General features: G+C 41.6%; 1 protein-coding gene across 4 annotated transcripts in view; it reads right to left on the bottom strand.

Moving 5' to 3' along the window:
- LOC126354669 (puromycin-sensitive aminopeptidase) overlaps window positions 1-25,785 on the bottom strand; it is a 141,588-nt gene that overhangs the window by 77,217 nt on the left and 38,586 nt on the right. For all 4 annotated transcript variants that reach the window (XM_050004461.1, XM_050004459.1, XM_050004458.1 and 1 more), the window contains exons 5-7: window positions 22,226-22,374; window positions 21,767-21,931; window positions 15,305-15,409 (exon numbers count right to left, since the gene is read on the bottom strand). In XM_050004461.1, the coding sequence (XP_049860418.1) occupies window positions 15,305-15,409; window positions 21,767-21,931; window positions 22,226-22,374 (419 nt within the window). The remainder of the gene's footprint in view (window positions 1-15,304; window positions 15,410-21,766; window positions 21,932-22,225; window positions 22,375-25,785) is intronic.

Genomic DNA, 25,785 nt, shown 5'->3' with positions numbered 1-25,785 from the left:
TGGACTGTACTCATTCTTTCAAGATATTTCAAGAACTGTGTTGTATGAGACTGCTAGTGGAAATGTGGACTATAAAAAAAGTGTGTGCCAGGCGGGTTCCTCTAATTTTGTCAGACAAACACACAACTAAACGAATGGCTGTCGCATGGACATCTCTCAGTCACTATGAAAAGGATGGTGAGGAATTTTTGAATCATATTATCAAAGGTTATGAGACTTTGACATCACATCTCACATCAGAAGCAAAGTGGCAAGTAATGGAATGTCATCATTCGCAATCCTCAATGAAAAAAGTAAAACAAATTTTGAGAACCAGAAAGATATGGCTACATTGTTTTGGGATCATAAGGGTGTCCTACTGATTGACTACATGCCTAGAAATGAGACCATAAATGCTGTGGCCTACTGTCAGGCACTTCAATGATTTCATCATGCCAATAAAAGCAAGTGCCATGAAATGCTAACCAGTGGAGTCATCCTCCTCAACAATAAAGTACGTCTACATGTAGCAAAAGTGACACACGGCTTGCTTCAGTGGTTTCGGTGGAAATGTTTCAACTTTTGCCATACAGTTCAGTCTTAGCCCGAAATGATTATCCCTTATTCCCCAAATTGAAAGTTTTTTTTTTGAGTGGACAATGCTACAGAAGTGGAGATGAACTTAAAGAAGCCATTAATCAGTGGTTCAACAACTTGGTGGCAACTGAATATGCACAAGTCACAGAAAAGTTGGTAAAACAGTATGCAAAGTCCGTAAATTTGAACGGTGACTACATAGAAAAGTAGCTGGGTAGCAAACTGTAAGTAAAATACAGTTTATTTTCATTATATCAAGTAAAAATTTCTGCAGAAACAAAAGTTCTTGACTTTCAGAATGACCCTCGTACCTATGAAACTGATTTCCACTGGAAAACTTTTCCAATACCAAAGATAATAAGACAGGCTGCTCTGTTCTTCAAAATAATGTCTTCTACAAGGAAATTTTGCAGTTTTCAGAGCTTCGGCAGCTGGAACAGCTTTGGTGATGTAGCAGTGGGTGAGGTAGTCAGTGCAGACTATTATCCATCAATTCCCATTGGTTAGCTTAGGGAACCTGTCAAAGAAATGAAATGGTGCTGCTGTGAGCTGAATTGGTATCAGATGCCTTGGAAGTAATCGTGGAATGTGCTGCATTCGCTGGCATTCCTTACAGTGATTCATGTAACATTCAAAGGATCGGCAGAGACCTGGCCAGTGATACTTGTGTACAATTCTATTTAGTCTTCACGAATCGCAGGTGACCAGATGTAGCATTATGGAAGCTGGGGTGACAAGTAACCATTTCTGCCCCATTCCACTTACGTAATGTTCCATTTATTCATTGAAATTCTTATTTGGACACCACCTCCTTCAAGGTTTCTATAGTTTTCAGCAATGCTGTGTCTTTCCTCTTTTCAGCAGCAATGTCATTTGATGTAGTGTTGACAGTTTTCATCTATGTTGCTGTGTTCAGCCAACAAAAGGCAGTCACTGTGCTTGTGTCTGTGTGTATCATATGACATTGTACACCTGAAGCTTCAGTGTCCTTATCGACTGTCATCCTGATGGCTCCTTCAGGCTAGTCAGCCACTGAAAAGAACAGTGATTGCGCCCCCCCCCCCCCCCAAAAAAAAAAAAATAAATAAATAAATAAAAAAATGGCCAGAACTAGCTGATGGCCCAAAGAATTACAAGGCAGTTATTCTCAACTGTGGAGCGAATCACCTCAGACTGGGTAGAACACTTCACTGAATTTGCACGACAACTGCACATATCCCATAACTGTTTGCACTGGTGTGATGTTCTGCCTCGGCATTCTCATCTTACATCGCTAGGACTGGAGAAGACTCCAGTGCCTCCTTAATGGGGGTGGGGGTGGGGGGGGGGGGGGAACAAACTTCTTCACAGCTAGTTCATGCACTCTGATGTAGCTGGAGCATTACACAGGGCAAATGATATAAATTTAATCTCCTACAGGCTGTCAAGTGTTATAAAGACATTCTTTTCCGGGTCATCTTTGACAGCCTAAATTTTCCAGTAGCCTGTCTCCTTGTCCACAGCTGAGAAATACTTTGCGGCTTGCAAACAGTCTAGGACCAAGGACTCTCTGACAGTTCATTGTCATCATTACCACTTCCTACCAAATTAACATTCTTCAGCTGGCTACACCCTGCATGAGTGCTAGCTAATTGGTGGATTATCCCCAATGTTGATATGGTATGTTGCAGTGGGCCACTTGGTCTGTCTGTCTTTCTTCTAATTCAGATACAAAAGTAACAGATAATACTCATTAATGTTGATTTATTGATTAATTGAGACGAATTATGGGACCAAACAGCGAGGTCATCAGACCTGCGATTCCGAAGTGAGTTACAGAATAAAGAGGGTCTGCTAAGAGTGGATGGATCCTGTCAGGGGAGTCAAATTATAAAATAATGAACATTAAACACACAGAGTAAAGGAATAAAAGGCGAGACCAAACCTAAAAACTGGAAAAAAGGCGGTTATGGGGTCACAGACTGAGAAGACTATAATAAGTCCCAACCACAACCAACCTGCCCCTGCTCCAAGACTAAAGGAGAACCTCATATTTCGAAATAAAAACCACTTTCACAGAGGAATCAAGGACCAGTTCAACCACCCAGGGATCGTCTGCTAACATTAAATTTAAGGAATCGGGAAGACTATACTTAATACGAAGGGCCTAAAGAAGGGGACATTCCACCAATATTCGAGATAGAGTCAGTCTGGCTCCACAACTACATTGTGGGGGTGGGTCATTACTTTGGGGAAAACAATGGGTGAGCCAGGTATGACCAGAGCGTAAACGGGATAAAACAGTGGACTCCTTCTGAGAGGAGCAGAAGGAAGAATGCCAAACTGCAGTAGACTCCTTGATTGTGCAGATTTTATTACTACGAAAGACACGGGATGCAGTCCAGTGAGTGGAGATGGAGATCCCAACAGAGGGAAATAAGATGCATGCCAACCGGCAATCCCACCCATTGGCAGGTGTTAGGGAGACATCCCTCACTGGCGAAGAGTACAGTGTACACAGGATAGTCAGGAAATTTCCGAATGGCGATTGCGTAAGAAACGAGGAGTTGGTTCTGCCGGATGTTTAGAGAGGGAATCCCTGTTTCTGTGAGGAGACTACCAACAGGACTAGTGCGAAAGGCACCAACAGCGAGATGCACCCCACAATGATGGACAGGGTCAAGGAGTTTCAAAGTGGAAGGAGCTGCTGAGACATAAAACTGACTACTATAATTAGTCTGGACAAGACCAGAGCACAGTAAAGACGGAGAAGAGTTGAGTGGTCTGCATCCCAAGATGTGTGGGCAAGAAGGCAGAGAGCTTAAGCTTCAACAGACGTGTAGTCTTTAGGTGGCGAATGTAGGGCAGCCATGTCAGCTTGTTATCAAAAATAAGGCCCAAGAAACAGGACTGTACTACAACATCAAGAAGCTGGTTGCCTAAATAAAGCTCTGGTCAGCATGTACTGTTGGTTGACAACAAAAATGCATAACCCACATTTTGGAGGGAGAAAAACAGGAAGCCATGGGTGGTGGGCCACACAGAGGCCCGCCGGATAGTGCCGTGGAGCTGGCACTCAGCATATGCTACCGAGTGGGAGCTGCACCAGATGCAAAAACCGTCGACGTATAATGCCTACGTAACAAGAGGCCCAACATAGGTTCCAAGCCCATTGATGGCAATGAGGAAGAGTGTGAACTTCACACAGAACCCTGTGGGATACCATTCTCCTTAATCTGGGGGGAACTGGACTGAGTGAAGTGCAAACTCGAACCTGTAAGAGCCAGTAAGGTAAGATAAAAACTCACAGATAAAAATCTGAAGGGGACCCAAAAGCCCCAGTTATGGAGGGTAACTAAAATGTGATGGCACCAAGCCATATCATATGCCTTATATAGGTCAGAGAAGACCGTGACAAGGTGCCACCAATGAGTAAAAGCCAGTCGGATGGCTGATACCAATGGAATAAGTGGTCAGTTGGAGATCGCCCTGCCCAGAAGCCACAATGACACGGGGACAAAAGGCCCCGAAACTCGAGAATCCAACATAATCTGAAGTTGACCATCCTTTTGAGCAGTTTACACAGTACATTTGTAAGGCTAAATGGGTGCTAGCTGTCAAGAGACGGGGTTTTCCTGGGGTTAAGGATAACTATACAGTCTAACCACTGTGATGGAAAAGCACCCGTAAGCCAAATGTGGTTGCAGACCCAGAGGAGCTATTGCCTCTGGGGAACATCCAAGTGTTGGATCATCTGGTTGTGGATGGAATCCGGCCTTGGGCTGTGTCTTGTGAAGAACTAAGAGCCTACACTGATTCCGATTCAGCGAGGGGTGCATTACAGGGCTCAACATGGTGCAGAATGAAACAGAAGGGGGTCTGTTCAACTCTGCGTTTCTGCCGGAGAAAGGTAGCAGGGTAGGAAGAGGACGACGATGCCGTTGCAAAGTGTGTCGTGAGGTGTTCTGCGAGGACCAATGGATCAGTGCACAGAGCACCTTGGAGGTTCAGACGCTGGACAGATGACTGTCTCTGGCAGCCCAGAAGGCTACGTAGCTTTCACCAAACCTGCGATGAAGAGGCATATGTCCCCAGGAAGGAAAAACAGCAATCCTAGCATTCCTTTTCACTCCGCTTAATAAGGTAATGAGCCTTAGCATGAAGACACTAAAAAGTGAGGAGGTTGGTCTGTGAAGGATGTCACTTAAATCGCTGCATCACCCGTCAGCAGTCCTTGACAGCAACTGCAACATCCATGGTCCATCACGGTACTGGCCGATAATGGTGGGGACCTTTGGATAGGGGGACAGCAGTGCCAGCAATATGAAGAATAGCAGCAGAGATGTCTTGCAAGACTACATCAATGAAATTCAAGAGGGGGGGGGGGGTATCAAATTGGACAGCAGACGTATATAAAGGCCTATTAGCCCTGCGGAATGCCAAACATGGAGGCCTGTCCACCTGACAGCAGCAGGAGAACGACAGAATCACCGGAAAGTGGCCACTGTCACAAAGGTCATGATGGGATGACAAATGTAGGGAAGCCATGAGGGCAGGGGAGGATACCATGAGATCGATAGTAGAGAAGGTGCCAAGAGCAGCATTGAAGTGGATAGGGAAACCATCATTGAGGATACACAAATCGAGGTCTGTGATAAGTTGGTCAATTGGGAGACCCCTACTCGCTGTAGTGACACTATCTTTGAAGTCCTTACACAAAATGTATACTGGCAGCAGCAGAATTGTTCTGCAGTCACCTTCAAAGTCCGGCTCCCTAAATTTTTTCAATAGTGTTCCTCAAAAAGAATGTTACCTTCCCTCTAGGGATTCCAATTTGAATTCACTAAGCACTTCCATGACTCTTACTTTTTGATCAACTCCACTGGTAACAAATCTAACAGACCGCCTCTGAATTGCTTCAATGTCTTCCTTTAATCCAACATGTTGGGGTCTCAAGCATATAAGCAACACTCAATAATAGGTCACACAAGTTTCCTGTATGTTGTCTCCTTAACAGATGAACCACGTTTCCCCAATTTCTCCCAATAAACTGAAGTTGATTGTTCACCTTCTGTACCACGATCCTCATATGCTTTCGCCATTTCATATTGCTTTGCAAAGCTTCGCCAAGATACTTAAACAACGTGACTGTGTCAAGCAGGACACTACTAATGCTGCATCTGAACATTACATGTTTGTTTTTTCTACACATCTGAATTATTTTACATTTTCTTAGATTTAGAGCTACCAGCCATTCATCTCACAAACTAGAAATTCTGTCCAAGTCATTTTGTATCCTCCTACATTAACTCAACTTTGACACCTTCCCCTGCATCACAGCATCATCAGGAAACAACTGCCAATCCTGTCAGCCAGATCATTTAAATATACAGAAAATAATAGCGGTCGTATCATATATCCCTGGGGAACTCCTGATGATACCACTGTCCCTAATGAACACTCACTGTTGAGGACAATGTACTGGGTTCCATTACTTCGAGCCACTCACATATGAACCTGTTACATATATGTTTGTACCTTTGTTAATAGTCTGCAGTGGAGCATTGTGTCAAAAGACTTTTTGGAAATCCACAAACTGGAACCAGTCTATTGCCCATCATCCATAGTTCAAGGGATATCGAGGCAAGCTCAGTTTCGAACAAATACCTTCTAAAACCATGCTGATTTGTGGACAGAACCTTTCCATCTCAAGGGAATTTATTATATTCTAATTGAGAACATGTTCAAGAATTCCAACTGATGTTAAGGATATTAGCCTGCAATTCTTTGCGGGCCCGTTTTTTTCTTCTCTTATATACAGGAGACACCTGCACTTTCTTCCAGCCACTTAGGCCTTTGCGCTGGGTGAGAGATTTCCAATAAATGGAAGCTAAGTAAGGGGCCAGTGACACAAAGTACTCTTTGTAAAACCTAGATGCGATTCCTTCTGGACCTGGTGAGTTACTCGTTTTCAACTCTTTCAGTTGTTTCTCTACGTTAGGGATGCCAATAATTACGTCCTCCACAAGTGAGTGTATGTGGTGATCAAATGACGATATGTTTGTAAAATTCTCCTGCATCAGTGATTTCTTAAAGGTGAAATTTAATATTTCTGCTTTCCTTTTGCTGTCTTTTACCACCATGCCAGACTGGTCCATGAGTGACTGTACAGAAGCTTTCGACCACTTAGTGATTTTACATTTGACACCACCTTCAACATTCACAATTATGTTTGGTTGGTTGGGTGTAGAAGGGACCAAACTTCACGGTCATCAGTCCCCCCGACCTTAGATTAACTAAAACCAATAAAATCCCACATTAGGAGAGGTAACTACAATGTCCATAAAATGAGAAACTAAGGGAAGGAAGGAAGGAAAAGGGCAGAAGAAGATGTGAGAGAAAGAAAAAGACTAATGGCAGGGGTGGGAAGGAAGAAGCACAGGAGACAAGAGCGACGCTCAAAACATAACGACTCCGTAATGAAAGGAGTGGGAAGGCAGAGGGCTGGGCTGAACCACCAATCCCAGTTGAAACCAATGTGGTCAGGGTGAAGGGGGGAGCAAGAGGGCCTGCCATTCCCTCCACTCACTGATAAGGTGGAAGGTCCCTCCCTTAAATAATGCGATAAACATCCCCCCCCCCCCCCCTCCCACCTCACGAATAAAACGTGAAACGAGATCCACCGCTGAGGCATTGTCAGCCTGCACCAGGGGGCGCAGGGTGGTTAAATTGGGGCAGTCCAATAAGATGTGAGCCACAATTAACATCGATCCACTATGACAGAGAGGGGGGTCCTCACGACGGAGGAGATAACTGTGAGTCAAAAAAGTATGGCCGATGCGGAGCTGTCAGAGGATGACAAGAGGCCTTACGAGAGGAGGACCACCATAGAATTGTAGACTCCTTAATTGCCCGGGGCTTGTTCGGCGAAGAAAGAGTGATCCATTCCGCATGCCAAAGGCGCAAAACCTGACACGTAATGCCGAGCGAAGGTCTATTTCCGGAATGCCAATAGCAAGAGATGTTCTGGCAGCAGCTAATTTAGCCAGTCAACTGGCAAGTTCATTGTCAGGAATCCCAACATGTCCTGGGGTCCAAACGAAAACCACCAAGCATCCACATTGAGCGAGGAGAGAAAGGGAGTCCCAGATAGCAATGACCAACAGGTGATGAGGGAAGCACTGGCCGATAGCGTGCAAACCGCTCCATGAGTCACTACCGATAGTGAAGGATAATCCTGAGCAGGAGCGGATATGGTCCAGTGCGCACGAGATGGCTACCAATTCTGCAGTAAAACACTACAGCCATCTGGCAAGAAACAAAGTTCCGTGTGTCGCACGTAGGTGTAAGCAAAACCAGTGCAGCCAGCAATCATGGAACCATCAGTATAGATCACTTCTGAACCCTGAAAAGAATTAAGGAGATAAGAGAACTGGTGGCAAAGAGCCATTGGAGGGATAGAATCCCTTGAATCGATAGAGAGACCAAGACAGAATTGTGGCCGAGAGACGCACCACGGAGGGGTACGTGCGTGAGCGGAGAAGAGAGGTGGTAAAGGCAATTGCTGGAGCTCAGAAAAGAGCGACTGAATGCGGACAGCCATGGTAAGCCCACATCGCGGCTGCCATTGCAGCAGGTTGATCTCCATGTCTGGATAAATTAGAGCATAATTAGGGTGCTTTGGGGTGCAGCAAATGCGGAGTGCATAAGGTATCAGCTGTTGCTGCGAGAAGGCTAAGTACAGGGCTAGTCCGGAAGGCACCAGTCGTAAGTCGGACCCCACACTGGTGGGTGGGGTCTAGTATCTCCAGTGTCGAAGGCGACGCAGTACCATAGACAGGGCTTCTATAGTCTGAACAATACTGGACCAAAGCTTGATACAATCACAGGAGAACAGAGTGGTCTGCACCCCGGGTGGTATTGCACAGACACGTAAGAGCATTGAGATGGGAGTAGCATGTTCTCTTCAGCTAGCGAAGGTAAGGGAGCCATGTCAACCGGGCATCAAAGACTAGACCCAAGAAGCGATGGGTGTCCACCACTTTGAGGGGCTGGCCATCAAGGAACAGTTCCGGACGGGGATGGACTGTATGGCAACAGCAGAAATCCATGAAACAAGTCTAGGCCACCAAAAACTGAAAGCCATGGGAGAGCACCCATGAGTGCGCCTGACAGATTGCCCCCCTGTAGACGGTTTTCTGCAGCACCCATTACAGAGGAGGTGAGATAGATACAAAAATAATCAGCATACAAAGAGGGGGGCGCTGTCGGCCCAACAGCTGTCACCAGACCACTAATGGCTATGAGAAAGAGGGACGCTCAGCATGGAACCCTGTGGAACCCCATTTTCTTGCCAATGGGGAGAGCTGTAGGACCCGAAAAGAGTGACAAGAAAAGAAGTTACAAATAAAAATACACAGAGCGGCATGGAGGCCCCATTCGTGAAGGGTGGTGAAGATGTTGTGGTGCCAGGTGGTGTCATAGGCTTTATGCAAACTAAACAAGACTGCAAGGAGGTGTTGCCGATGGGCAAAAGCCAGCCAGATAGCAGACTCCAGGTGGACCAAGTTATCCACTGTAGAGTGGGGAGCGGGAGAGGGAGCGGGAGAGGACGTAATTGAAGCAAAAGTAGAGGTCATAGACACAGGATGGAGCCGGTCATGTTTTTGACGAGCCTCAGTGCAGGTGAGCCGATCTTGAATCCTTTTTTCTTTCACAAATACCGAGCATGTAGGTGAGCTTGGAGAATGCTGTCCATTACAATTAACACACATCGGCAGGGGAGCATAGGCACTTCTCTCATGGAGGGGGTGCCCACGGTCACCACAGATGAGATCAGTGGTGCAGCGGCAAGACATGTGTCCAAACCTTAAGCAATTAAAACCATCTCATAGGTGGTGGAATATAAGGTTTTACATCACACTGATACACCATTACCTTGACCTCCGCTGGGAGAACACCTCCCTGTAAGGCAGGGATAAAGGTGCCAATAGCAATGCGATTGTTTGGAGGGCCTCGCTGCACATGGCGGATAAAATGAGCCATTCGCCGCTCTAGGTTAGCACGGAGCTCCTTGTCAGTTTGCAGAAGATAATCTTGGTGGAAAATAATGCCCTGTACTGAGTTCAAAGATTGGTGGGGCGTGACGGAGTCTGGGACTTCACCGAGACAGTAACAAGAATGCAGGATGTCAGATTGGGCAGCAAAAGATGTCTTGATGAGCAAAACACCGGGCGGCATTTTACTAATCGATTCAACTTCGCCATACTTATCTTCAATCGTCTCCATGAAAAACAAAGGCTTGGTAGTGGCAAAACTTCCGCCATCCATCCTGGTACAAACCAGGACTGAGGGAAAGGTTGACCCAAGCCGACGAGCTTGACCCTCCCCCCATGGGTGGCCAGGGAAGGGAAGGCCGAAGGATCAGGAGGAGTGTCACGTCTGCTACCACTCGACGGCCATAGAATGGCCAGGATGGTGAAGCTTTTGTTGCTTCATGCGCAAGGCGCAAAAACGGGCAAAAATTTTCAAAACATATATAAACACTGAAGTACCGCACAAATCTGGAATTCATAAACTAAACTGTTCTGTGTGCCTCAAATTTTGTATTGGCCTAACTGGCAGGAGTTTCAATGCATGATACAACGAAAAAATGTAGGCTTTCAGGCTCAGCAACCTAAATAAATCAACTTTTGCTACTCATTTGGTTCAACATAGAAACACAGATAAGCACTGTAGAAAATTTCGAGAGATTACATTTTGACGGGAGGGAGGGGGGGGGGGGGAGGAAGAGAGAGAGGGAGAGGGAGGGGGGGGAGGGGAGGGAGGGAGAGAGAGAGAGAGAGAGAGAGAGAGAGAGAGAGAGAGAGAGAGAGAGAGAGAGAGAGAGAGAGAGAGAGAACAGATGCATTTGTTAGAGCAATTGGAAATATACAACCACATTCACAACAAACATGACTGCCTACTGCATGTCCGACTAGAAGTAAAAACCAAATTTGCCTCCAAAATTTCGTACAATTCTTACAATTTGAAATGACAGAAACAATAATTAATTAATTGAGAGGGAGAGAAAATTCTTCATGGGTCTTAACAAGCATCTTTCAAAACTAAATAATGGGATGAGAAACTGTATAAAATTATTTGAGGTATGACACATTATCTTCGAAGTAAGTCCAGAAGTGTGCCATATGTGTACACACATTACATTCTTTGGCACATCAGATCAGCAGCCGATGTAAAAACATGTATCCACCATCTTGTTTTTAGTTTAGTTTATTGATCAGTAGGGATTTTAAAAGAAAATCAGATCTCTTCCTTATAATATGTAAAGGAGAGCTTTTCAGGAAGTAAATACAAAGCATAGAGCATATATAAGTAAAACTATGCATCACAAAAACTTTGTTATATTTTAGGACACAAAATTTGTTGCAGTATTTTCTACAGTGTAATTTATGAAAACAGCTGTGGTGTTCTGTAATCAACACATATAAAATAATTCCAGAGGGTGTCTTCCAACAGGATACCACCACCTACATACCACTCTTTTAACTCAACCTGCTCTACAGAATATCAACAACTTGCCTTGGTCTGCTTGAGCACCAGATCTACATCTACATTTATACTTCGCAAGCCACCCAACGGTGTGAGGCGGATCGTTCTCCAATCGAACACATAAGGGGACATCATCAGACGACAGACTCCAGCATCATCCATAAACAGCATTAACTATACCTGTACTGACCAACCAAGTGCAACAGGCATGGAACTCCATCACACAAACTGACAGCCGGCACCTGTACAACACAATTCATGCACGTTTTCATGCAACACTCTGCCAGCTATACCGGTCATTAATGTACCAACATTTGACATTTGCAATGGCTTATCTCAAGTTTACATTAATCTGGTATCCTGCAATGTTAAAGACTTAAATATATTACCTAGATGAATGTATTCCTACAATTTTATTATTGTACATTAATTATTTTTTGATGTTGCCTTTTTTCCATCAGTGTACTTAGATTACCGTTGTTGCATAGGGCTAGAACATTCTGTATGAACAGATGTGTTGTTTACTCCATGATGTTGGGCCCTACTTCTCAACTGTTCCTCCGCAGACTTTCTGTAGACTGTCAACAATTCCCCCCCCCCCCCCCCCCCCCCCCCCCCTCTCAGCTTAGCCTGGAATTTGTCCCAACTATTGAGCTTCTCTTCGTTGTTTGCAAATCATTGTTAGGTGTGTAGTCCAAGTAAAAGTAACATTTGCCGAACACTTCCTAACATCCAACCTGTTCTACCTGGTGACTCGGTTGAATCTTTTCAGCCATTGGGTCATGCCTTGATCAGTGACTCCAGAGAAGACTGAGGAACACCCGATCAATTTATACAGCACAGTTCGCAGCCGTGTCATTGTCAGTGGCATTGAAAAATGGCTGAAATCGTTAAAATTTAACAAGACTTCAGGGCCAAGTGGTATCACTGTCAGATTCTACAGTGAATTTGCAGTAGATTTTGCCACCAGATTAATGAGGGCTGGATAAAGAGGTTCTTGTGTAAAAAATTTCCTTGAGACAAAAAGCTTCTATCCACAACACAGCATTGCTTCAGAAAGCATCGCTCATGCGAAACTCAGTTTGCCACTTATTCACTTGGCATCCTGCAAACTGTGGATGAAGGACAACAGGTATATTCCTTATTCCCAGATTTCTAGAAAGCATTTGTCACAGAGCCCCATTGCAGACCGTTAATGAAGGTAAGAGCCTATGGAATAGGTTTCGAGATACCCAAGTGTCTCAAACACTTCTTAAGTAATAGAATCCAGTGTGTTGTCCCTGATGGTCAATTTTCAGAGATAAAGGTATCATAGAAGTACCTCAGAGAAGCATGATAGGACCACTATCATTCTCTGCACACAAATTATCGGGCAGACAGGCTAAGCGGAAATCTGCGGCTGTTTGCAGATGATGATGTGAGTAGGAGAATATGATCATTGAGTGACTGGAGGAGGATACAAGATGACTTAGACAAAATTTCAAGTTGATGTGGTGCATAGCACCTTGCTTTAAATATAAAAAAATGTGCATTTAGGAAGATGAGCAGGCAAAAATAATCCCGCAATGTTTGAACACATCATTAGTGGTGTGCAGCTTGACAGTCAATCTGATTAAATATCTAAGCATAATGTTGCAAAGCATTATGAAATGGAGGACAGTAGTTACGAAGGTGAATGGCAGACTTCAGTTTATTGGGACCCCTTAGGAAAGTGTTGTTCCTCTGTAGAGGACACCACATATAGAACACTTATGTGACCCATTATTGAGTACTGATCGACTGTCTGAAATCCCCACCAGGTTGGGATAATGAAAGACACCAAAGCAATTGAGAGGCAAGCTGCCAGATTTGTTATTTGTAAGTTAAATCAACACACAAGTATTATGGAGATGCTTTGTGAACTCAAATGGAGATTCCTGGAGGGAAGACAATGTCCTTTTCGAGAAATGTTACTGAGAAGATTTAGATAACTAGCATTTGAAGTTGACTGGACAACTATTTTGCTGGTACTAAAGTACACCTACGAAAGGGCCACGAAGATAAAAGAAATTTCATCTTGTACAAAGGCATATACACAGTCATTATTCCCCCCAACTGGAACAGGAATGGAAATAATTATTAGTGGTACAAGGTACCCCCACCATGGCTTGCAGAGTACATACGTAGATGCAGAAGAGCCACTTACCACAAATGGTTCACAGTTAAGCACATAGGAATTGCCACAATTAATGCTACATCATTTCACAGTCTGCTATACTAACAGGTGCTAAAATTCACAACTTCTGGCATTATATATGATTTTCTAAATATAAAATCTGACATCTAAAGTGCTGGTGATGCTTGGCTCAATTTATGATCTTTATTATTTCAGATCTACACAGTTCAGATAAGTGAACGAGTTCTGAATAACTGAAGTGGGAGATGGCTAAACAAATCTTATATCACTCAGCAATTCTGACATGAAGTAACACATTAAATGAAATTTTATTTGCAATCAGAGCCAAAACAATGTTTTCCATTGACGAGTCATTCTGCAAAACACTCCACATGCCATCTCTGACTAGGCATTCCAGGATACAAATTATGCCCATGGCTGAGTTCCAAAGATAAATTTAAGATCCATTCTGGAGTCATATTATGCAAACCAGATCCATTCTGGAGTCATATTATGCAAACCAGCAGAAAATAAGACATACATTTGTAAACATATGCCTACACTCAACATCTCCTATCCCCTTGATTGATTTCAACTGAACATATTACTTACGACCTGGAAAGAAAAACTGTGGGGTTAAAGAACACCCACCTCCCATTGTGGCAAGGATGACACACGGGCGGAGAAGGGGGGGGAGGGGGAGGGGGAGACGACGAGACGGGCAGAGAGGGGGAGACTACGAGACGGGTTGAGACAGGGGGGGAGGGGAGATGTTGTGCCGGGCAGAGAGAGGGGGGAGGGGTGGATGTTGTGGCGGGCAGAGAGAGGGGGGAGGGGGATAATGAGACGGGCAGAGAGAGGGGGAGGGGGGATGTTGTGCCAGGCAGAGAGAGGGGGGAGGGGGGGATGATGAGAGGGTCAGAGAGAGGGGGAGGGGGATGATGAGACGGGCAGAGAGGGGGGGAGGGGCGATGATGAGACGGGCAGAGAGGGGGGAGAGGCGATGATGAGACGGGCAGAGAGGGGGGAGGGGCGATGATGAGACGGGCAGAGAGGGGGGAGGGGCGATGATGAGACGGGCAGAGAGGGGGGAGGGGCGATGATGAGACGGGCAGAGAGGGGGGAGGGGCGATGATGAGACGGGCAGAGAGGGGGGAGGGGCGATGATGAGACGGGCAGAGAGGGGGGAGGGGCGATGATGAGACGGGCAGAGAGGGGGGAGGGGCGATGATGAGACGGGCAGAGAGGGGGGAGGGGCGATGATGAGACGGGCAGAGAGGGGGGAGGGGCGATGATGAGACGGGCAGAGAGGGGGGAGGGGCGATGATGAGACGGGCAGAGAGGGGGGAGGGGTGATGATGAGACGGGCATAGAGGGGGGAGGGGCGATGAGATGAGTAGAGAGAGGGGTGGGGCAATGAGATGAGCAGAGAGAGGGGGTGGGGCAATGAGACGGGCAGAGAGAGGGGGAAAGTGAGGTGAGGTGAGGTGAGGTGAGGTGAGGGGAGGGGAGTGTGAAGAGACTGGTAGATAGAGGGGGAGTGTGAAGGGACTGGCAGAGAGAGGGTCAGAGTGAGGGTGAAGAAAGACAGGTGGAGGAGAGAGAGGCAGAGAGATGTGGATGGGAGGAGACAGGCCTATCACTGTTTCCCGTACATCAATACTGTAAAATGACGCCAGAGTATCCAATTTAGTTTTCAAAACACAGTGTAACCAATGTACACTATTCTTGAAAAATATCATAAATTTAGAAAGGTGGTGAATTTTTGTAGACAAATTGTTTCAATAGAATAAAATTCATAAAAATAAATCAGCGTGGAACACTACATGCAAAATAAAAATGCGTAAAAAGCATTTTGTATATCAATTGGTAAATGCTGATAATTATGTCAGCATACCATAAGCTGTTACTGTGATGTGTATCCCTCCGAAAAGTTGGGTTATCTGCAGCAGATGGCTGGTGCAACCCAGGCCCATTCAGGAAATGTAACACTTGCATATTTGTCAAATTCATTAAACAAAACTATGTAACAAATGTAATTACCTCATCTCCTATATACTTGTGCAGCATTCTAATCACAGAGGCGCCTTTGTTATATGAAATGTCATCAAATATTTCATCAATTTCTGAAGGATGACCAACAGGAACCTGGAATCAAATTATTTTGTGTAGTTATACTTAAATAAAATTCACAAGAAGAAGAGTTACACTGCACCTACCAACACAATAAACTAATCAGGGGGTATAATTTTTAAATTTAAGAATATGTTCGAGTTTGTGTATAATCGTTATTAGTTGCTCTATTCAGATTTCATTCATCATACATCTGAGTATCAACAGCCTACCCCTGAAGAAACACAAGAGACTTTTACACTGTAGTTTGAAAAAGCAAAATACTTGGTTCCTTTAAAATCAGAAAAATAAGCAAATCATTACACATACAGGAGGTCAATCAACACATTCAAATTCATAAGATTTAACACCAGACTATACCATGTCAGGATATCTTTCATCCATACCGACATAATAAAGAAAATTATATCAAAATCAAACTTTGTGACAAATTTATTTGCAGTCTTAATCTCAACAATATCTTTTTTATATTTAAAGGTCAGTTCATGCTAATTAATAATTTCCAGTTACATCTACATAAACCTGCATCTGCTAAGGTATGCCTTCATACACACAGATAAATTTTACAAGTTATTCATTAACAGCCCTGTTTCAAGTATGCATAAATTTTACACTTTATTTCAAGGAAGGAGATTGACTAAAGAACTCTAATTTCAATTTTTAAAATGTGTATTGCCTGTCAAATGAGAGAATTTTACTGTTATCAGTAAGTGTTTATTTACTTGCACAGCATGTTTCAAAGTTTTAAGTCTCCATCATCAAAAGGATTTGTGCATATTAATATGGCATTTGTGTGTTGTGTTATAATTTTGGAATAATCTGCAACACTGTCCAGTGACTTTTTTTTTTTACTAGACAGTACTACAGGTTACTACGACATCATAATGTAATACACACTTGCCATATTAATCCACATAAATCCACTGGATGATGGAGGACTGAAGCTTTAAAAAGCATTGTGGAATTAAAGAAACAATGACTTAACAGTAAACCTCTTATTTCACACGATACCAGTAACATTCACAGTAAAGCCTAACCAAAAACAATCAAATTTTAAGTATACTCATTGCATTTTAAAAATTATTGTAACAATAGGTCTTTCTTCAATTACAATATACAGTGTTTTCCGAGAGAAACAGTCAGTATTCAGGTATATTACAGGAATGCTCATCTGGAGCAAAAGAACATACAGACATAATCCCAATTCTGAGTGGTTTCCAAGATACAACACATTTAATGTACATTATTATTTATATTCTTTGTTATTCAATTCCAGAAATATTGCTAATGGAAACTCATTCTTTTCTCGTATGTCATACTGAAAGCTTTGAATCAAGGCATTCAAGTAGACACACTGTTTCTTAATTTCTGAAAAGCTTTTGACTCTGTACCACACCTACACTTATTACGGAAAGTAAGATAATATGGGTTATCAAGTGAAATTTGTGCTTAGATTGAGGATGTCTGGGTAGAGAGGGCACAATAAGTTAACTTGGACCAAGAGTCGTCAACAGATGTAGAAGTAACTCCCAGTGTAGCCCATGGAAGTATGTTGGGACCCTTGCTGTTCACATTTTACATTAATGACCTTGCGAACAATATTAATAGTAACTCCACAGTTTTTGCAGATGATGCAGTCATCTATAATGAAATACTGTTGAAAGACGCTGCATAAATATTCAGTCAGGTCTTGATAAGATTTCAAAGTGGTCCAAAGGCTGGCAACTTGCTTTAAATGCTCAGAAATGTAAAATTGTGCACATTAAAAAAACAAAAATACCTATTCTATGACTACAGGTAGACAGTCGCAATTGAAATCTGTCAACTCATATACGTACCTTGACGGAACACTTTGCAGGGATTTGTAATGGCATGATCAATAGGTTCAGTTGTGGTAAAGCTGGTGGTAGACTTCAGTTTATTAGTAAAAGATTGGGTAAATCAGTCTACGAAGATTACTTACGAATCACTTGTGCAACCCATCTTAGAATATCGCTCAAGCGTGTGGGACCCGTACCGAATAGTATTAACAGGGGATGTTGAATACGTACTAAGAAGGGCAGCACAAATGGCCACAGGTTTGTTTGATCCATTGGATAATGTCAGGGATGCTGAAGAAAGTGATTTGCTGACTCTCCTTAGAAAGTCTACTAATTAATTTTCAAAAACCGGCTTTAAATGATGGCTCTAGGAATATACTTCAATCCCCTATGTATCACTACTGGAGGAATCTTGAGGACAAGACTAGATTTACTACAGCACACACAGAGGCATAAGACAATCCTCCTTCCTGTGTTCCATACATGAATAGAACGAGAAGTAGGTCATTCTTCTATTGCACCTTATATGAATCTAATGAGAAAAAGCCCTAGTAACTGGTAAAATGGGGCATACTCTCTGCCATGCACTTCACAGTGGTTTGAGGAGAGTAAGCGTAGATGCATATACATTTTGTCAGGTTAACACGTATACACCAATTCGCAAACATTACAAAATGTGTTTTACAAAGTACCAATTGAAAAATATGTATTTTTAACAAACTCATCTCTAAGCATTGATCTACACACAATAAGGTTCTATTAGTTTTCTGTAAAATACCTTCCACTTACTGAAAATTTCTCTATAAAATGGTTGAATTACATTAGTCATGCCACGTGGAATCTGAAGCAGCTCTACTTCCTTGTCAGGATGAACTTGAAATATAGCTTTTAAAACTTTTATGACCTGACCATGAACCTAGAAGGAGAAGAGATTTTTTTTCTCGCAGAATGGAAGAAAAGCACGATGCACGAAAGATTTAACATTTTCATTTCCAATTATTCCCCTGACTTCGATGCATCTACCACAAGATTACCTGAGTAGAACACTGTTCTTTTACACTTTGTCCACAGCGTCTGTTTGATTCTTGAAGAAATACATACAGTTTAGACAGAATTGAATCATCCAGACTAATTACAGGCATTATACTGTATGAATGTGTGAGTGTAATCATGGACTGTGCAGTTGCCTCTATGTTTTTCCCCTTTGAATGACAATGTGTTTTCAGTATGCATTTTTTTTTAAGACCGGTCTGATCTGAATTGTAAACTCAAGAGTCACTAAAAATTGCGATCTTATGTTTTGCATATGCAACAAGAACTTCAATCATTTTTGTTCTAATCACTTCACCCGAATCAAAATTTGTAATTTTTCTTGCCACAAGTTTATGTGATCTTTTGAAGTGATTAATCCAACTTTCAAAAGCTGTAAATTCTTTAACGCCTATCACATTGGCAATACCTAATGCCTAGTCATGTAAAGTTGTAATGCTGGCTTCGGTAAATAGCTCAAAAAGTTGCGCATTTAACTCCATTGCAATTTCCAGTTGACTCTTATGTCATCGAGTGACTTCATTTTCCATCCATACAATTCACGTTCAGAACGTATAAAGTGATGATTATTTTGAACAGTAACGAAACACAGGCATTTCTTAACACTTTTGTTCAACCAATTATCACCGCATTTATTTTGTTGTTCGATACGGTAATTTTAGTTTCTGGTGTTGCTTTTGGAGATAACTTTATATAAGGCACTATCGCTCATACAATCTTCATGACTACAACTTTCTTCAGTTTCTTCACTGTCTGTGTATTTACAATGTAAAATAACAAATGTTTCTGTTGTTTCTAGCCATATGCCTGCACTATTTACATGCACGTCCAGAAATTCAACTACCATTTCACTCGTCACAGTCTTCATAGTAAGTAGCAAAACATTTACATGATTCACCATCACATGTGAGAGGAGATTGAATGTTCAGCATAAAATGGCTTGTGCAGTATAGATGTAGATCTACAGAAAATCTTTCCCAACTCTAACTAGTATCAGGACGATACTTTTTCAAAATACGTACCAGAAATTAAAAGAAAGTGCATCCCAAAGAATCAAACATTAATTTTCCTTTTTCCCCAAAACCTTGCAGCAATATTCGTCTTTAGTGAATGCTGTGGTACAATGGCCGCATTTTCCAACCATGTGCGCAACGTTCACCATACCAACAGCTAGCGACTCGCGATTTCCAGAGGTGGCCAGTCTTCACTGCAAGCACTAAGCAAGAGAAACAGCTGATTTTGTGATTATGTTTGCGTGACTTCCAGCTCGTGTAAGCAGCTACAATTTTGTGTGTGGGCCTTATTCACAGTTAACTAACAACAGTAAGAAAAACGATGGTAAAAAATTAATACATGTTTTGGTGTGACAAATCTGACCATTTCCTGGTGACTGCCCCTGCATATACCCTAACAGGGGCAGCAGCATCCACGATGTGACCGAGCAAGACATCTCGCATATTCACTTTTTTTTGCACTTCAGTCTTCATACAACCTAATATGCAAAAATCTAATGGTGTAAGGTCTGCCAATATGGTGACCAATTAACTGTACAACCATAACCAATCCAGCGATTAGGGTAAGTGCATTTGAGATGCTTCCTGGCATGTATGGTACATGTGGAGGGGCTCCATCATGCTGGAAGTACATGGCAGCTCATGTGGTAAGAAGATTGTCCTCTAGTTGTTCAACAATGAATTTTCCATAGAATGTAAGTAATTCTGTCCAATCATTCGCTCTTCAGAAATGATTGCCTATTTGTATGTTACCGATCATGTCACACCAAATATTAATTAAAAAATGAACTTCACAGTTGGTTTATACTGAAGCGTGCAGATTTTCCTGCAAGCATTGATGTTTACTATCTGTGTCATTAATTCCATTCTGTATAAACATGGCTTTGTCAGTGAATAGTATTAATGAAAGCAACTGATGATTGTCATTTAAATAGTGACAAAATTTAAGTACTGTGAATTGTCGCCAATGTTAAGATTGTGAAATGCTGCACACGAAATAGGTACAAGTTTTTCACATGTAATGTTAAGAAAGTCACCATGTACTGCATAATGTAAATACATTTACCTGCACTAAAATGCCACTGGTAACTGGCCTCCATTGCATCTGGCTGAAAACTGGTTGTCAAAAGTCAGCTATTGTCAATGATGCAGTCTACATTGACATTACAGTTCAAACACTTTGCATTCAGATGTTTAATAACCTACGGCTTATGGCCGTATCGTGTCTCATTATCTTGCATTATGCACAGACTATCTCTTAGCCAAATACTACACTCATTTGATGTACTATAATATATTAATGATTGTTCAAGTGCAATAGGCTGTTCTGACTAGGTCAACACAGCAAATCAGCAATAGCCAAACATCACCAGGTCTGTGGCCGATTTGTAAATAAACAGGAAACTCATGTGCTTGCCTGACAGCCACAGATCCATCGATGATTAATATGATAAGCCACTTAAATAATTAAATGCCCCCACAGCATCAACAGGGAAGATTGTGACAATTTACCAGAGCCTGGCTGCCAGTGATCTGAGTCCAATGTATCATATACGTTCGACAGCCAAAAGCCCCCAAAACTCGGGCTTAATGGTACGTACAAGTGACCACAAGAGAACTAGCATGCAGTATCAATTCTTGCTGCAAAGGCTGCTCCAGTTACAAGCTAAAGAGTCACTGCTGCCTACCATTCCCTACCTGAAATAGCACAAGGAATATCCTACTGATCAACTGCTCCTTAAGAAATCAAACACTGAATAAAAATTTACCCTAAGTTATATACCTAAGAGAACTTAATTACTGTTGTCCTTTATGGTTATGCAAACTTTGTGAAGTTTCTAAAGTAGTCAATGTAACATTTAAAAGTGTTTTTATCTTTTGATTGCTACCAAGCTAATCTGGAAAAGAAAGCTGGATGGATTCAAAGAAAGAAAACTGACACACTTAGAAAGGAGGTTACAAATGATTTCTCAAAGACATGACCCGAATTTTCTCATATATATATATGGAAAGGATAGAGTGCTACTCACCATACAGAGGATGCAATAAGTCGCAGACAGGCACAATGAAAACAGACTGCTAAAATTTTGAGCTTTCGGCCAAGGACTTTCTTACCACACTACAAAAAAAAAAAAAAAACCACACACACACACACACACACACACACACACACACACACACACACACACCATTGTCTACATGTGTATATATGGTATATACTCTTGCATCTCTCTCACATGAACAGGAAAGAGAATTACACCTTTTTCAACACACATTTCTCATACCAACTACTCACAGCCTGCCACTTAATTCTGCTTTACGAAATACAGCTTTACATACAGACCTACACTTCCTGAGCATTTTTCAAAAAGTCTGTTGACTGTATCAGTGAGTCCAGAACAGCAGTTGGGTGAGCTTAGCACTTATTGAGCAGCTTTGTTCAAGTACAGTTTAAATGCAAACTAGAGACACTGGTTTCAAAATCTTACCTCAATCGGGTGGCTGTTCTTAAGACAATCCAGTTCCAATGCTCTGATGTAAGTATCAGTTACAAACTGCGTCCATATGTCATACTCAGGAAATAAATGTGCAACGCAGAGAAATTCAACAAAGGATGCATATCCTTCATTCAGCCACAGATGTGTCCACCATTCCTAGAAAAGAAATATTCATAAAGTAGAAATAATCAGCGAGAAATGAAAGGAGATTAGTAAAAACATAATTAAATCTTCAAATGAATGTGGAAGAAACAATGATTTGTTGCTTGAATTATTTCAAAATATTTTATTACAATAAAATGGAAAAACTAAATGTATGACAGTTCAATATAGAAGTACTATTTATTAGCTGCAAGAGAGAATTAAGGAAAAAAACAATCTTGGGAAGTTTTCAGGGGGCAGGACACTAACTGATAATATTTTAATTGAATCCATCTCATACATAATTACCATTGTCACAAGATTTCCAAACCACTGATGCGCAAGTTCATGACCCACAACTAGAGCAATCCACTGTTTCCTTACAGCTGATGTATTCTCGGGATCAACAAGCAAACATGTCTCTCTATATGTCACTAATCCCCAATTCTCCATAGCCCCTGAAATAAAAAATTGTATTTAGCTTACAAATTTTGTGAATAATATATCTTTAAATGTATTGTAGCATCAACATTTTCCCAGACGAAAATAAATTTCGTGGAATATCTGAACTGAAATATAGAAAAAAATATGTGGATGCACTTTAATCTTCATGGCTCACACACATGGCTGGTCATTCTCCCGCAAGTTATTCTGGAGTACAATTAGTTAAACATCATATGATTAAAATGAGACGTACTGTTGTTGGTAACAATGACATCTGGCAGTATACAGTAGTATTCAGGTGGTGGATGCGCATAAGCAGAAGTTCAGTGTAATGTTAATTCAGTTAATAATGTGGAAGCTCTGCAACATTCAACACACATTAAAATCTCAAGAGGATACAAAAATGATGCTTCAGTCAAATTCAATAAGTGCTTACTATTCTCAGATATGAAAGGCAGCAGTTATAGATCTAAAACAACCAGAGGAAAATTTCATTCAGAATCACAGATCAGAATTGACACTATTAGAACAAATGAAAACAAAGTTAACAGTGACAGGCACCAAATAATTTCTGTCTGCATTACACCATAGTTTTTTCCTTCATTTTTCTTGGTTTTTATCCCCATTTCTCATGAGATTCACAAATCTCTTATGTATGTTAGGGCTGGTGTAGTTACCTTTCATGCCAACATGTCAACACCAGACACTCTTTTCCAGATCAAACCTATCTACACAACCAGCACAGTTTCAGAAAGTATTGTTTCTGTGCACTGCAACAAAATCTTCATTCTCACGAAGTAACGAGTGCTATTGACAGGGGATCTTATATTGTTTCTATATTTCTAGATTTCCAAAAGACTTTTGATACTGTTCCTCACAAGCAGCTTCTAATCAAATTGCTTGCATAAAATCTACGACTGGATTCATGGTTTCCTGTCAGGAAGGCCACAGTTTGAAGTAATTGATGGAAAGTCGTCGAGTAAAAGAAAAGTGATACTTCTCCAGGGAAGTGATGTAGACCCTCTGCCATTTCTAATCTATGTAAGTGACACGGAAGACAATCTGAGCAGCCATCTTAGACTGTTTACACTTAATTATGTCATTTACCACCTTGTAAAGCCATCAGAAAATCAAAACCAATTGCAAAATGATTTAGGCAAGATATCTGTATGGTGTAAAAAGGGGCAACTGATCACAAATAACCAGAAGTGTGAAGTTATTCACATGAGTACTAAAAGGAATCCATTAAATTTAAGCTGGTTGATAAACATAAAAATATAAAGGCTGTCAATTCAGCTAAATACGTGGAGATTACAAATAGCAAACTGGCACCATCACATACATAATATTATGTGGAAACCAAACCAAAGACTGTGAAAAAGAGAAATCAAGAGCTAGTACAGAAAGATATAAGGTTTATTTTTGCTGCATGCCATTTGAGAGCAAAACCATAGAGAAATAGACAAAGTTGTATATTGAACCCCCTGCAAGGCTGTTAAGTGTGATTTTCAGAGTGGTCATGTAGATGAGATTGGACAAAAATATGGAAACATCAAAAACAAAACAAATTACCACACCTAATATGGTGTATGAAAACTGTTGCCATTCAAAACTGCTTCCAGTCATCTCAGAATGTGTCATGTATGGTTTTCAAGGAAATATTACACCATTCTTCCTGCGAAATTGTGGTAAGTTGAGGCAATGTTGATGAAAATGGATGGTGATTGCACACACTTCTCTTCAAAGTAGACCACAATGGCTCACTAATAACGAGATCTGGTGAAGAGATGCTTCTGTTTACCCTCGTGCTCACAAAACCAATCCTGGATGTTGTGTGCTATGTGAACAGGGGAGGAGTTGTCTTGGAACATACCACCACCACTGATGAACAAACACTGTATCATTGGATGGACCTAATCGTGCAAAATGATCAAGTAATCCTTCCTGGGCAATAATTTGACCTTGCAGAGTAACCATGAGGCTATGTAATATCATAATATGGCTACCTAAATCATCACTGAATCCCCGCCATGTTTCACTCTTCAGACTTAAACTTAAGTTTTTGGGGTGTACAGGCACTGAATGGCAAGGTTATTAGTGCCTGGACAGAATCTCTGCCAGAAGTTGGAAACAGTGAGAAACAACACTCATTTGACCAAATGACTTTCTTACATTGGTCCACAGTCTAGGTTTTATGGCTTCAGCACCACATTTTTCAATTATGAGCAGTTGCATAACTGACTAGAGGTTCTGGAATTCCAGCTCACCCTGAAATTCTCCACTTATGGAGATTCTTTATTGCCATTTTCGTGCTGCCAGGGTTCGCAAGTATGATGTTCAGTTCATCAATGACTTTAACAGCTGTCGTCTCTTTTTTCATTAATCACTCCACAGACACTTTTGTCCGCAGTGTGGCTTAGCGGATGATCTTCCACTTCCACTTTACGCATTACAAATCTCTGATACGGAGCCTCTTAAAATACCAAACTTTTGGCAACCTTGTTCACAGAAGCATCCACCATACGAGCACCAAAAATTAGTCCACATTTGAATTATCTTAGCTCCAACATAATGCAACCACAACTACACATAATACAATTACGACCACGACTGACACTTGCAATGTGCTGACGGCACTGCATGGGGGGCCATTCATGGTCAAATTCAACAGTGCAACCCACAAGTTTAGCTTGCATATGACACAGGTTTTCAATTAACTTTGAATTATTTCAATTTTTTTAAGTATTAGATGTGCGTAATATTAAAGTTACAGAGCCATCTTCTGTAATGAGATTCAGTTTATCATAAAAATATATGATAGAAGTTTCCACGAAAATATCCAGTCTACTTTTTGAATTATTAAAGAAAAACCCAGTTTTTATCTAAAGTTTGCAAAATGAATTAGATTAAAAATTTTGTTATTAAGCTACAAAGCCAAGATGATAGCACTATATTCTTTGTATGTAATAATGAAGCTGCAACATGTTGCAAGATAATATTGCAAATTCTGAAGCTACAGAATTAAAACAGACAGCCCAGAAGTGACCACCTACCATCAGTTCCGTTAGGGAAATTCTGGAGTTAAAAATTTACGAACTATCAGGGTAAGGATTGTACATAAAGCACAGAGAAACTTATGGAAAAACTGAGGTCACTGCTAGTCTTCATCAACAATTTAAAAAATTGTGTAATCATAAAGGATGCTGACTGGCAACTGCTGCCAACACTAGAAGCAGTTGTGGAGCAAGTATTCCATTCGTCATCCGCACCAAGCATGTACACTAACGAAAAAGAAACCACAATATCAAAAAATAATTTCGGGAATACATTTATCTAGGTAACATATTTAAGTGATTAACACTGCAAGATTCCAGGTTAATGGTAAGTGTGAGACAAGCCATTGCAAACGTGAAATGCTGGTACAT

Source organism: Schistocerca gregaria, chromosome 3, assembly GCF_023897955.1.
Source record: "Schistocerca gregaria isolate iqSchGreg1 chromosome 3, iqSchGreg1.2, whole genome shotgun sequence".
In the NCBI taxonomy this organism is placed as follows: domain Eukaryota; kingdom Metazoa; phylum Arthropoda; class Insecta; order Orthoptera; family Acrididae; genus Schistocerca; species Schistocerca gregaria.
Note: the sequence above shows the minus strand (reverse complement) of the source record. Positions and strands in the feature narration are given on the sequence as shown.